The 13,141-nt window shown below is 40.9% G+C and overlaps 2 protein-coding genes across 6 annotated transcripts in view; one reads left to right on the forward strand and one right to left on the reverse strand.

Annotated features, from left to right (window-relative positions):
* fancl (FA complementation group L) overlaps nucleotides 1-12,605 on the forward strand; it is a 35,693-nt gene extending 23,088 nt beyond the window's left edge. Inside the window, exons 8-14 of the mRNA XM_085478463.1 lie at nucleotides 3,119-3,269; nucleotides 3,389-3,472; nucleotides 4,506-4,551; nucleotides 5,991-6,072; nucleotides 6,822-6,938; nucleotides 10,181-10,252; nucleotides 10,632-12,605. Of these exons, the coding sequence (XP_085334589.1) occupies nucleotides 3,119-3,269; nucleotides 3,389-3,472; nucleotides 4,506-4,551; nucleotides 5,991-6,072; nucleotides 6,822-6,938; nucleotides 10,181-10,252; nucleotides 10,632-10,667 (588 nt within the window). The 3' untranslated portion in view covers nucleotides 10,668-12,605. The remainder of the gene's footprint in view (nucleotides 1-3,118; nucleotides 3,270-3,388; nucleotides 3,473-4,505; nucleotides 4,552-5,990; nucleotides 6,073-6,821; nucleotides 6,939-10,180; nucleotides 10,253-10,631) is intronic.
* vrk2 (VRK serine/threonine kinase 2) overlaps nucleotides 10,757-13,141 on the reverse strand; it is a 38,059-nt gene continuing 35,674 nt past the window's right edge. For all 5 annotated transcript variants that reach the window (XM_085478462.1, XM_085478458.1, XM_085478459.1 and 2 more), the window contains exons 14-15: nucleotides 11,322-11,480; nucleotides 10,757-11,110 (exon numbers count right to left, since the gene is read on the reverse strand). In XM_085478462.1, the coding sequence (XP_085334588.1) occupies nucleotides 10,757-11,110; nucleotides 11,322-11,480 (513 nt within the window). The remainder of the gene's footprint in view (nucleotides 11,111-11,321; nucleotides 11,481-13,141) is intronic.

The following is a 13,141-nucleotide window of genomic DNA, read 5'->3' on the forward strand; positions in this document are numbered from 1 at the left end:
GAGATAGAGATATAGATATATCTATTAGGGGTGCAACGATACTCGTATCGATATTGAACCGTTCGATACAATGCTTTCTGTTCGGTACGCATATGTATCGAACAATACAACATTTTTAATTTATTTTATCAACTTTTCTTCTGACGATGCTCAGTGGCTCCCCCACCCTCATTCAGATCTGGACTTTGGAACTATTTTGGTCTTCATGTGACGTATGACCCTGAAGGTAAGCGCATGGACAAAAGTAAAACAGTATGTCGGATGTGCCACGTAATGCTCAATTTGTGGGAACTAGTGCGTTAGCGCAGTTAGCTTGTTAACATGTTGACGCCATCCAGCCCCAAGCACGGGGCGATCCGCGGTAACTCGTTAACGGAGATTTGCTGCGTTATGGCATTAATGTCATTTTAACGAGATTAGCGCTGACAGCACTACTGGGAACACAACGAGTATCACTGCACATTTACACCGACATCATCCTAGTGCAAAGACTAGTGGAAGCAGACAAAAAAAAACAAGCACATGAGTCTCCTTATGGGGACCTGATCTGTTTAATATGTTGTGGAATATAGCCCAGAAGAAGCGTATAGTATAGCTTTTATTTTGGAAAGAGCCATTTCTCTGTAATAAACTCTCTTTTCCAAAGATGAGTGATTTCTCCATCAGATAGATTTATTTTATTTTTTTTATTTTGTTGTTTCAGCAACATTACATTTAAAAACTGTACTTTTGAGTTAATATATATATTTATAATTTTAATAAATGACAAATTGAAAAGGCATGAACATTTTTTTTGTATCGAAAAAATATCGAACCGTGACACCAAAGTATCGAACTGAACCGAACGGTGAATTTTGTGTATTGTTGCACCCCTAAAATATAAAATACCCCTAAAAAAAATCTTTTTTATTTTTTTTATTTTTTTTATTTTGAATTTTGGCCCACTGTGTATTTGAGTTTGACACCCCTGTTCTAGATGGACAGTCAATCTTACTTGCTTGCCTCGTCTGTGAGTGGTCATACTCCTTTTGTTTATCTATGAAGTTGTAAAATCTGAAGATCACATGTAAATAACATTACATATAATGAGCGATTTAAAATAATAATAATTTGTCCATTGTTCCATAGAAGAAAATGTTCATGCTGGCAACATGCTCACATCCATTCTCAGTAAAATGTCACGTTGACGGCATCCTTTTGCAATTCTATAAAATTACAGAGTGAAAGAAATTACAATAGTGAACAAATAAAAGAAATTGTAAAAAGGGGGTTAAAGACAGTAAAATTTAACAGCATCCAAGTAAAGAGAAGTGAATAATTTCAACCTGGCTGCTTTTAGGAGTCAAATTGAGGTCAGTCATAAATAGATAAAGAGGACTGATTGAGATGGCCAAAGAGCAAATCTCAGCTCAGACTCACTCTCTTTTATACTTTCCTACAGTTTGCCACTCTTACGCGTGTTCTCTTCTCAGATGCAGCAGGAATTCAATTACCAGCTCTTCTTCCTTTTTTTTTCTTTCTTTTTTTTCTCCTTCTGAACTGGGTCTAGCGCAGTTATCCTGAGCTGTAACCGTAATCATACCACTGGCATTAATTGGGCTGTAATTGCTGAGGCTCTCGGCACCTGGACGATGCTTAATTGTGTGCACTGTGCTGGCACAATGACCCATAATTTTTGGTTCATTTTTTCCTCTAATTTTTTCCTTCTCATTCCATCTGTATTGCTCTCCCACACCTCTATCAGCCTCCCTTTCTCTTCTGTGTGTGTGTGTAACCATGTGTGTGCACCTCAAGTTTATACAGTCTTCACTCACTGTCCATTTGCTGTCTACACTTTGAGTTCACTTTAATTTTCAAATGAAACATGGCAGCAAATGTCTTCTGTGCATTTGCTTTGGCATTAAAAACATTATATGTAATTATTAACCTTTTGAAATGGCATATTAAAAACCTGCCCTGTGTCACTGACTTTGAAAACCAAACAATTTGTCCAATAAGAACTCTGTGTTAACTGTTTACAGGTACCTGCTTACAGATATAACCAGAATACTTAAACTGGTTATATCTTAACTGAATATTGTAAAATTGTTGGAACTGCCTAGGAGATTTTAAATGTTTTTTTCTGAGATTGATTTAAGCTCGGTCCCACTCATTTTTATTTTGAACATGTATTAGAAATGGCAGCTAGTTCCTATTTACCCCCACTAATATATCTCAAGCTCACTAATAAATCATTATAATCTTACAGATATGATAAAGATAGAAAAAAACTAGGACAGGAATGATGCACGAGCCGTGCTCCAGCCATGTGAAAAACTCCACTCCACCATTAGCTTGTAGAGCCACTTTAGCAGCAATAACCTAAAGAAATCATTTTCTAAGGCAGAGTCAGTGTCTCACATCATTGTTGAGGAATGTTGACCTGCTCCTCTTCATAGCATTGCTTCAGCTCATTGAGGTTTGCAGACATTCATTTATACACAGATCTCTTAAGGTCCCACCACGACATCTCTGGACTTTGACTGGGCCGTTGCAACATCGTGATTCTTTTCTTTTCTTTTCTCTTCAGCCATTCTGTTGTAAATGTGCTGCTGTGCTTGGGATCATTGTCTTGTTTCTTGACACGAGCTTTAGCGGCCTGACAGATGGCCTCACATTTGACTCTAGAATACTTATCTAGAATACCCAAATCATCCCCCTCCTGCCTGTGCTTGCGTGCTGTGTTAGGTTTTTGCCAAACATGGGGCTCTGCATTACAGTCACACATCTCCACCTTGGTCTCAGATGGGCTCACATTTGACTCTACGTCTCTGCGATAGATGAATGTCCAAATGCTGTTTTTCAGGGGTTTTTTTTTTTTTTAATTACTCAGCATTTGTAATTATGCTGGGATGACCTGGATGCTTCAGACCTGCAAACTGTCAAAAACCTCTGCTTCTACAGTGCTCATACTTCCTAAGTGCATTTGATTATCAGCACCTGGTTGCTAATAATCAAATGTAAGCAGTAAGGAGTGCTCATAGTTAGCAGGTCAGACTGGGACCTGTGATAATAGAAGCTAGTTGTATCAAACTAACTGCTCTTACAGCAGTATAATTCTTCTGGTCTGGTTTATTAGAGCACTCTGGAGCAGCTCCACAGCCAGTTCCTGCTGGTTTTGGAGTCCCTGTCAGAGTTCTGGGATGTTCTGGATGAGATTGATAGCAAGACCTGGATTCTGGAACCGGAAAAACCATGTCACTCAGACACCACGAGGCGGATCGCCATTGGTACTGCTCCACACATCAGCAGATCTTGATGCCGCTTCACAGACCATAATACAACCAAATATTACAACCACCTAACTACCCACTGGTCTTTATAAGTGGATCTGTGTGTATGTGTGCAGGAAACAACGTCTCCATCAAAGTAGAGGTGGATCCCCGACACCCAAAGATGCTGCCAGAATGCTGCCTGCTAGGAGCAGAGCATGGTGGGTATGACCTGGGAGTCAAAGTGTGTTTGCAGGCAGCGCAAGAGCTCATCTGCAGTATTATAACCCCAAAACTAACTGACAATGATACAGCATGGGAAATACACAGTTATCAGGTGACATGCATGTGACAGTCACTAAGACGCCCACGTCCAAGCATTGCTTCTTGGACTTTAACTTAACTTAAATGAGTTCAATTAAAAAACAAAGTAGTAGTTTCATAAATGGGATCTTCCTGAGGCCTGTGCATCCTGCCTGTCTTCACACAATAACGTAGCAGCTGAGGATCAGATGAGGCAATAAAGTCTAAATTCTGTCGTTATTCAGATCAGATCGGTGAGAAGCTACGAGCTGTGAAAGAAAATAGCACTTTTTTTTTGCTCTCCACACATCTCTGGTTGTGTTGACTGTTGTGCGTTGTTGTGTCAGAGGATCTGCTTCCAGAGTGGCACATCTTCATTCCCAGCGCAGCAACACCGGAGCCAGTCAGCAGGCGAGCTCGGGCTCCAGTTTTCTATTTAAGTCCCCGTCAATTGTCGGCCATTGTTTCTGTAAACCCAAGGTCACGCGACTCCTAGCCTGTTGCCTAGCAATGCAACTCAAAAGATATTAAACACACGCACACTTCAGCCACCAAGACGGGAGGCAGGCAGCGACCCTCAAATACAGGGGGTCGCATAGAAATATTGCTTTTTGCATGTAGGAATAACAAACAGCGAGAGTGATGAGCGCTGCACGGAGACAAAGCTCCCCTGTGGAACGGCACAAGCAACCATGGTTCATATCTAACAGCGGTGACGCCGCTGTCTGTGCTGATCTGGGCCTTTGTCCAATAAGAGATGTTGTTTGAGGGTATGCAGAGTGCTTTTTTTTTTTTTTTTTTTTTTTAAAGGAAGTCTAATTTTCCAGGGCCTTATATACAGTGATAGTGTATCTGAAGCTGCTTGAAATGTGACTGCAGATCTAATTTAAGGCTGTTATTACTATTCTGATTTCCATCCAATTCCACATGATTTCTTGTGTTTTGTTTCAGTGGTGACTCCGCTGAGGAATAAGCTAAACGCTAACATGCACTTGTGGTAAGGTTTTCTCAGTCACTGAGCTTTCACATGCTAATTCAGCAGAATCTCTTTGAGCAGAAATTGAGCTCTGAATGTCACACACTTTCTGAAGAATATGGTGGATGTCATAGTACATCACATTATAATGTGATGTACTATGATATGATTTTTGCATTACTGTCAACAAATCAAATGGAAAAAAGCAAACCCATCAATACTTGCACAACACTTACTTATTATTTAACTATAAATAATAAGCAAGTGTTGTGGTTCCTATCAAAAACCGCTGTGAATGAAGAGCACGTTCTGGACCTGCAGAGCATTCTCATCCACGTCTGCACCATCTATCTATCTTTCTTAGATTTAGCATCCTTTGGCTCATTATCTTTGACCTGCACAGAGAGCATTTTGAGCCACTCTCAGAGCAGTGAGCTGTTTTTAGATTAAAAGCTCAGAGGAACTCCCTGAATGGTACCTGCCCTTCACCAAACAGCACACAGGCCTGAGGCCTCGTCTACAAAAATATTAGATTATGTATTTGAACTTAGGCCCTCTTGTCTGTTGTGGAAGTAGACACACAGCTGCAGACACCATGGAGTAGTTGTTCCAGCGTGAATATGTGACAAAACTGCATTCTGTGAAACTCCCAGATGAGAAAATTGCCCATAAGGTGTCTTTCACTACTGCCTCAATGGACCGACCACTTTTCCCACCTTCCAGGCTCTGGTTCCTGATTTCCTACCAGGTCATGTCGGTCCCCGGTATCCTGTGCTGTCACTGGCAGTCACTTCAGTCACCTCAAAGCTGAGAAAAGGTTATCTCAGGACCCACCTACTTCGTTTTGCCAACATTTTTGTCCTGTCTCACTCCCCCCAGTTCTTCTTGCTAAAAGGGAGTTTTTTCTTCCCACTGTCACCATGTGCCCATGTTTTATACACGCATGTGTACTACGAAAGGGTAAAACACAAGAACAACTCATCTGTGGTGTTTGCAGCTTTTCCACCGTGTCCATAACAAAGTGTCATCCGTGTTTTAATTGTTGGTTTTGGTCTTTTCTTTATTATTTGTGAGCATATCTGCCATTCAAACTCCAATTCTTTTTATCTTTACATCCAGGAGCATTATCAGTGTCTAAGTGGATCCCTGCACAGAGAGCAGAGAACCATTTGATTAACACTCAGGGGAAGAAGGGAAAAAAGTCATTTCCAAATGAAGCTGGGTACAGATTTAAATTTCACCCCAGGTTTTAACATTTGCCTCCCTGCATGACACACATCTCAGTAAATTCCCCTCCACCACTGTACAGTCTGAGGCAGCTCAAATGTTCCTGCTATTTTTTTTTCTTACATTTTATATAGCAGTAGTGAAAGTCTCCTAATCATCCCCCAGTGTCTTTGCAGGCTCATTTGCATGTGGTTAATTAGTGTGTGAAGGAGCTGTCTGTGGTCTGCTGGCAGGAACCCGGACTCCAGCGTCTTGCACAACCTCCAGGATGTTTTGGAGATCGAATTCCCATCACCTGCCACCCACGAAAAATCTGTATGTCACATAGTTGCCCCATTTTCCATTTCAAACGTGTCCCTTCATCTGTGTGTGCGTGCGTGTGTGTGTGTGTGTGTGTGTGTGTGTGTGTGTGTGTGTGTGTGTGTGTGTTTACATCTCTGCATACATTCTCCTGTTTGAGCTCAGAGTTCTAAGGGGGCGGACATACACTGCTGCTTATTTTCCCGTTTCTTTCCGCATTTTTCTTTGTGTGTTTTGTTTTTCTTAGAGGTGGGCTCCGGTTCTCCTTTAATTGGGTTGTTTACAGATAAGATCATTAGAATAACAAAGATGGCAGAATTCTCTGCACTATCAAACCGCTTTAATCACGAAAAACCATTTGTCTCTCTCTCTTTTTTTTTTTTTTTTTTTTTTTTTTAAGCCCTCGTTTTTCTCCCCTCCCCTCTCTCCGGATGGGTTGAAAGGGTGTCCTGTTTATCCACTGTCGCCGCGGTGATTAATGCCTCCGCTTCATTAACATTCAGAGGAGTGCAAAAAAGTTGAGTTGACCAGATGTTGATTTTTGGTTTTTTTTCTTTCCTCTGACATCGTCTCTTTTAATGGATAGCTGCAGGAAAAACCCCCAAAGAAAACAGGAGTTACTCATTACACCAAAATGCAACGATGAGCAGGGAGAAAGGAGTTACGGGGTGACGTGTGGAGTGTGTGTGCTTTAGTGTGTGTGAGGACAGTTTGTGCCAACAAGCATGCTGCACATGCACATTCACTGCTCTCTGTCCGTGTAGAGTTTCAACCTTGAGTGTGGCATCTGCTATTCATATCGACTTGAAGCTGCCATCCCTGATCAGGTGTGTAATGACCCTCGCTGTGGGCAGCCCTTCCACCAGACTTGTCTCTATGAGGTATGAACACACACACACACACACACACACACACACAATTTGAGGTTTACAGCAGGGTTTCTTCCATTTTTAGATTGAACAATGAGATCAGACAGATGTGTTCACATCAGCTTTTTATAACAGATGAGAGGGAAAAAAATGCAAGCTGCATATAATGGCTCATCATTGGCCTTACATTAAAACTGGATATTAACTCAGTAAGTCTCAATGAAATATGTGTGTATGAACTATTTGACACGTTTGATGCAAGTTAATATGAAGGATTCAATAATGTTGTAGGCAACACAAAACCGAAAGCTTTTGAAACACGTCGGACTTCAGTGGATATGTATACATGTGTTATGTTTTAGGAACAAAAGGATGCAATATCATTTGATGGAAATGCAAATTATTAACCTACAGAAGGCTGAATTCGGAGGCATCCTGAAAATCACAGTGAACAAAAAATTAATACAGCAAGGTAGTCCATTTTGTAGCAGGTCCACACTAATGGTGCAACTGCCGATTCTGGTATTCTATGGCAAATGCAAATGTCATAGAATACCAGAATTGGGCTCCACTGGGGCACAGGGCCCACTGGAGGACGTCAGCTGTAAGATGACCCTCATGAAGTCTGTTTCTGTATTTGTGGCATGCAAGCAGATACCAGTCCTGCTGATGAGTTAAGGGCCTTCTACAGCCCTGTCTGCCCTCTGCTACTCAGATGACCAGATCAATGTCCTGGAAGTTAAACAGAAATTTTTTTTAAGGAGAATATAGACTATGTATATAAAGATTACAGATGGACCGATCCGATATTACGTATCTGTCTGATACTGACGTAAATTACTGGATCGAATATTGGAGGGAAATAAAAAAATGTAATCCGATCCATTAAATACCAAAAAAGCACCTCAAAAATCTTGCGACATGGCATAACTCGGCTCACTACCGTAGCACGTCGGAGCAAGCATTCCCACGTTAAGCTTAACAACAGATATATGGAGCGACTGCCTCGCCCTCTCCTGCTGCTATTTCAATCATCAAACTGATCAATGATCAGCTGATCGGCTTTTCTGTCGCGAGTCTGTCTCTTTGTTTGTTTATCGCCCACTTTGCACCAGAAAGAGGAAACCAGCGGCTGAACAACAGCAGCACGTTTAAGCTTGATAAGCTGTTGTTAGAATTTATTTAATATCACTTTCTACACCAGGATCCTTTTCTACAGCTGACGGCTGGTAACTGTGCAGGGGCGGATCTAGCAAAGTTCAGCCAGGGGGGCCGATAGGGCATGAACAGGGAAAAGGGGGCACAAAGACATCCTTTTCTTTCTTATTCTCATTTAAAATGTCGAGCTTTTAATAAATAATTATCCGAATCTTACACCCAAAGTTTTAATCTGATGTAAAATGTATAGAAGTCCATTACTGTATATAGTAACTGTTAAGTCTAATATACCCCAGTAAGCTATAGTACTTTTTCCTTTGGGAAGGTATGATCTGTGCAGTGTGCAATTTTGTTGAAGAAAGATGTTGTATATATTTAATTACTCTTGAAAAATAATTGATTTCTGTGCATTTTTTTTCACACTGCATCAAATTAAAGTTGATTACGTCGATTAAGCATCATGAGGTGGAGGGTGGGGGGTGGTTCCCCATTTTTTATTTTTTTTTTTGCTGGGAGTTTTAGAGCCCCACTAGTTAGGTTGCTTACTCTTTAAAATACCAGAATAGGGAGGATGGAGCAGGTTTAAGTTTTTTAGACTGATCAGTATTGCTGAACTATAAAATATTTTGAGTGCAGTGTATTTTTTGCATACAGGTATAACAGAATAGCTTTAGTGTTTGTTTTTTTTACTTGAGTATGAACTTATACAAAAAGCAGCAAGATATTAAAAAAAAACTGTTTTATTGATTAAAAAAAACACTATATCGGATTCATATCGGTATGGGACATAAAGTGGTATCGTGCCATCTCTAATAAAGATGTCTGACATGACAACAGCCCAGATGTCAAGCCACAGTGATATGACTTATTACGGAAATGTTTTTTTATATATAGCTGACATATCTTGATATAGAAATATTCAAGTTGAATAATCTTTGCTGTCATACAGTATGTGATTTCTCAAGAATAAAATGACATAACAGCGGTCAGTGGAAACCAAAATTATCAAGTCTTTTTTTTTTTTTTTCCCTTTCTTTGAGCAATGGATATATTCATGGAAGCTACTTTGGGTTGTTTCCCTATTCAAAGGCTCACCACAGCAAGTAGGTTGGACCTGATGGTCTTCCTGATGCAAAAGGATTTGTTTGTTTGTTAGATGAGCGTGGAAACCACCACACTGTATAATTATGACTTTTTGAAAAAGCATGTGTGGCTGTATGTGGGTAAAAAACTGAGCATGAACTCACTGCTTAGGATGTATGGGTTCATATGACATGTGCCCAACAACTAGACTGTCACATCACCCATATTATAATCTCAGAAAGTTTAAGATTTACCCCGGACTACTTCAAAGCTACAACATGACCAAAAAACTGATCTGGTTATAATAATTAAAAAAAATCCCACTTCTTCTCAAGTCCCTCAGGACCACCAGCATGCCTCTGGGACACAATTCTCCATTTTTGACTTGAGTTTACAGTGCTCCCTCCTCAAACACTGTAAGGGTTCCTCCTGAGTAGTGGACACAGTTATAAACATCTATTTCATTTATTTGCTTAAATGAACAAAGTTTTGCACATTACAGTTGCCATTTTCACTCAGTCATAATACAAAGCCTTATCCTGTTGCCTTCAGTGAGCTGCAGGTACAGTAAACATGCACATGAATACAGATTCCCCTTTGAGGACATACATATTGTAAACAGTGTTTCTAAACAGCATTTAATTTAATCAGGCACAAACGATTTGTGTTCATTAGCCATCAGTGTTTTAGTGTTTCAACAGGTGGGCTGCTCAAGGTGAGTGACAGTCAGATATGATCAAAGGTAGAACTGGACTAGCGCAGCCTTACGACACACAGGAAATGAGCACAGATGACTCTGTTTGGACTCTGTCCTCGGTGACATGCTGCACGGCCAGATATCGTTGAAGCTCAGAAACAAATCGCAGGACACTAATCGACTTAAAAAAAAAGAGCCCTTCAATGCTTCAAGGGTGCTGGATAATCTTAAACATAGCTGTACAGAGTGTATATTGAAAGTGCTGTTATGAGCCACACATCAGATTCAAGGTAATGATTTGATCTTTTCTCTTCAGTGGCTGCGAGCGCTGCACTCCAGCAGGCAGAGCTTCAACATTGTTTTTGGAGAGTGTCCTTACTGCAGTAAGGTATGTGTGTGCCTCACAGTGTGACTGACAGCTGCCTTCAGAAAGCCCTCAATAGACATTCAGCTTATTAATTAGCATGCCTCTATACATCCTGTAGCCTTTTCTTCTGCCACTGCGCTTTCAACAATGTGCTGCATTCATACACTTTGACTGAAGCTACTCCTCGTCTGATAAAGGAGTAAGCGTGTGATACTGCGTGTCTGTGAATGCAGCTCGCCACCGATTCAAAGTCAAAGACTGTTTTATTCGAGCGTGTGAGTTGCAGTCAGAAACGAGAGCCCCCTTCATCTTTTTATCATAAAGAAATCTTTCATCGCATGTTTACCTTTACAGAACATCTAATAGGCAGAATAAACTGAGGCTTGTCCTTCTATTTCAGCCCATCACTGTGAAAATGGCAGCCCAGAAGTCCTGATGAGAGGCTTTGTGTTCCCGGCTGCTCCATCTCCACTTTGGGAAGGAGCTTTGAAAGGAGCTGTTAAAACTCGTCGATCCATTAGCTCCTCAAAGGGGCTTCAATGTACTTTGGCAAACTCTGACAACAGCAAGCAGTAAAAGAAAGGCGCCCAGAAAGAGGAACCAGGACGTCAGCCATTCACTCCATTGGGGACCGGCTTCAGGACTTGAGTTTTTGGGAACAGACTCTTCCCATTTACCCAAAGCATCTCTGTAGTAGAGCTGGCTATCCCAGTACTTTGGATGGCTGTACACCGCTCTCTGGTGTGTGTGTGTTTGCCTGTCCATGTCACGGTTTGCTCGCTCTTCTTTTCTCCTTTGTGGGAAGACTCGGCGCTCCATTCTCGCTGAGATCAGGGGCACGTCATCTGTTTTGCTGCTTGTCCTTGTGGGGTTACGTTTCTGTTAAAGAAGGTAATTCAAGTGTGTGCACTTTGAAGCATTTAGGTGTCAACTTTCAATTCTGCTTTTTCTTTGTAACCTTTAGAAATCTGGAGGAACAACCTAACTGAAAAGTCTACAGCACATCGTAAAGATTTAGTCAGGTGTAAATAGTTGTTTTGTAGCCTTTAGTGTAAAACAGGTTCAAACTGCCCAAGCTGTGGCCTCACACCTGTTTGGGTTGAGCTCTGGGCTTTACTGGAGGACTTCTGAGATCACGTGCAGCAATGGGTTTGGACCTTTCTTCCTCTTCCTCACTGTCAATGTCTTCATAACTGCACACAGGCCTTTGCCTCGGGGACCTTCTGACAGCAGGGAGAACTTCTTCCTTCTATATTCAAACAAATAAAAGGCAGTTTGACCAATCAGGAACTTGATCATTTATTTGACAGTGAAATTTAGTATTTTAAACAGCCACAGCTCTCAGGTGCATTACAGGTAGAGGGATGAACACATCAAAGTACAACATCTAATGGCAAACGCACAAGAACCCAGGGTGCTGTGTTGTCTGCACTGTTCCACCACTGATTTTTAGCTGTGGGTAACCCCTGCCTGTCCAGATTCATAATAAAACAAAAACACTAGCCAAATTATTCTTCATCTTCATAACGTGCTCATAGTGGAATCCATAGGGGACAAAATCCACTAACCAACCAATCGAGGCAGCAGTGAACAGCTCCTGTTTTATGAGGTAAAATGACTGTTTTTGTCAGTGGAGGCTGGTGGAGTGTAATGGCTTGTCTGACAGCAGGTAAAGCAGTAAGAATGTTCTAATGTTGGCGTCTACTTAAACCCATATTGGTTCTTTGAGGTGTGTAAAATCTGTGCCTGATGACTGTGTCCACAGCAGCGTGAGGTTTTAGATTCAGGCTCTTGTCTGTGTGGGAGATCACTTCAAAGAAACCAAATTATAACCTGCTGAGTGAAAACAGTTTACCCACGTATTACTTTTAACACAGAAATATACAACACAGTTCTGCAGCTCCTGACTGAGAAACCAACTGCTTTTATGCATGACCTGCAATATTACACATCGTACGTCTCCTGCTGATCACTCTGTTTTAACAAAGTGCCTGTGACAGATATTTGAATGTCATTCTGTCTAAAAATACTAATTTTTGATCCATTTTGTGTAAATCTTCCAGTGTTTCACCTTGAATATATTACATGAGAAGTTTGTAACTTCATTTTTCAGATTTCTTTTTAATGCAGTGTGTTTTGTGTGCAAAGGTCTTAAAAGTAGCACAAAGGCTGAAAAATGCTGGACAGTAATTTACTCAGAGTTTGGATGCCTTGTGGTGTTCATGTCATCTTGTACACACAGAGGTGCAACATCAGGTCAGTCAAAGCTGACCTCATCATTAGGTTAACTCCGGCTTCAGCTGTAGTCTCTGATCTTTCTTTTAGACACTTTAGCAGGAAGCAGAAATGTCACACAGTAAACTGTTACACAAGCTTCTGAACCCTTCTGATTTAATATTCCAGTGTATTTTGTTAAGGTTCAAAATTGAGGAAGGAGAGTACAAACCACTCTTGGTCCAGTCGGTCTTTGGTCAAACAATGATTTTAATGAACACACGTGTGGGAAGACACTCTGTACGCAGACAGCCAGTAGTCCTCGACTTAATCAAAGCATGAACAGATATTTTATAGCATCAGGGTTTATTTACTGACGCCCCTTCATGCGTCACCGTTACATTTTATACATAGATCAGATCAACATCATCATGACTTTTCACCCAGAAAATCATCTTCTATTTTCATGGCTTGATACTTTCCGTTCTTATCTTAAAATGAATTGTTCCTCTTTCTTGCCGAGACAACAAGGACGGTTCCTCTAAATAAATTTAACTCTATGTGTCTGTGTCTCGTCCTCAAATGCTCTTTCTCAATTCACCTGTTGCACTTCTGACCTTTTACCAGACCAGAAGCTCACTGAGACTATGTGTATGTCTTCTACTAAATAAATGTTTTAACCAAGAACCTCTACTA

Source organism: Copadichromis virginalis, linkage group LG13 (assembly GCF_057382275.1).
Source record: "Copadichromis virginalis isolate Kocher_CV1m ecotype Utaka linkage group LG13, C_Virginalis_male_GT1.1, whole genome shotgun sequence".
Classification (NCBI taxonomy): Eukaryota; Metazoa; Chordata; class Actinopteri; order Cichliformes; family Cichlidae; genus Copadichromis; species Copadichromis virginalis.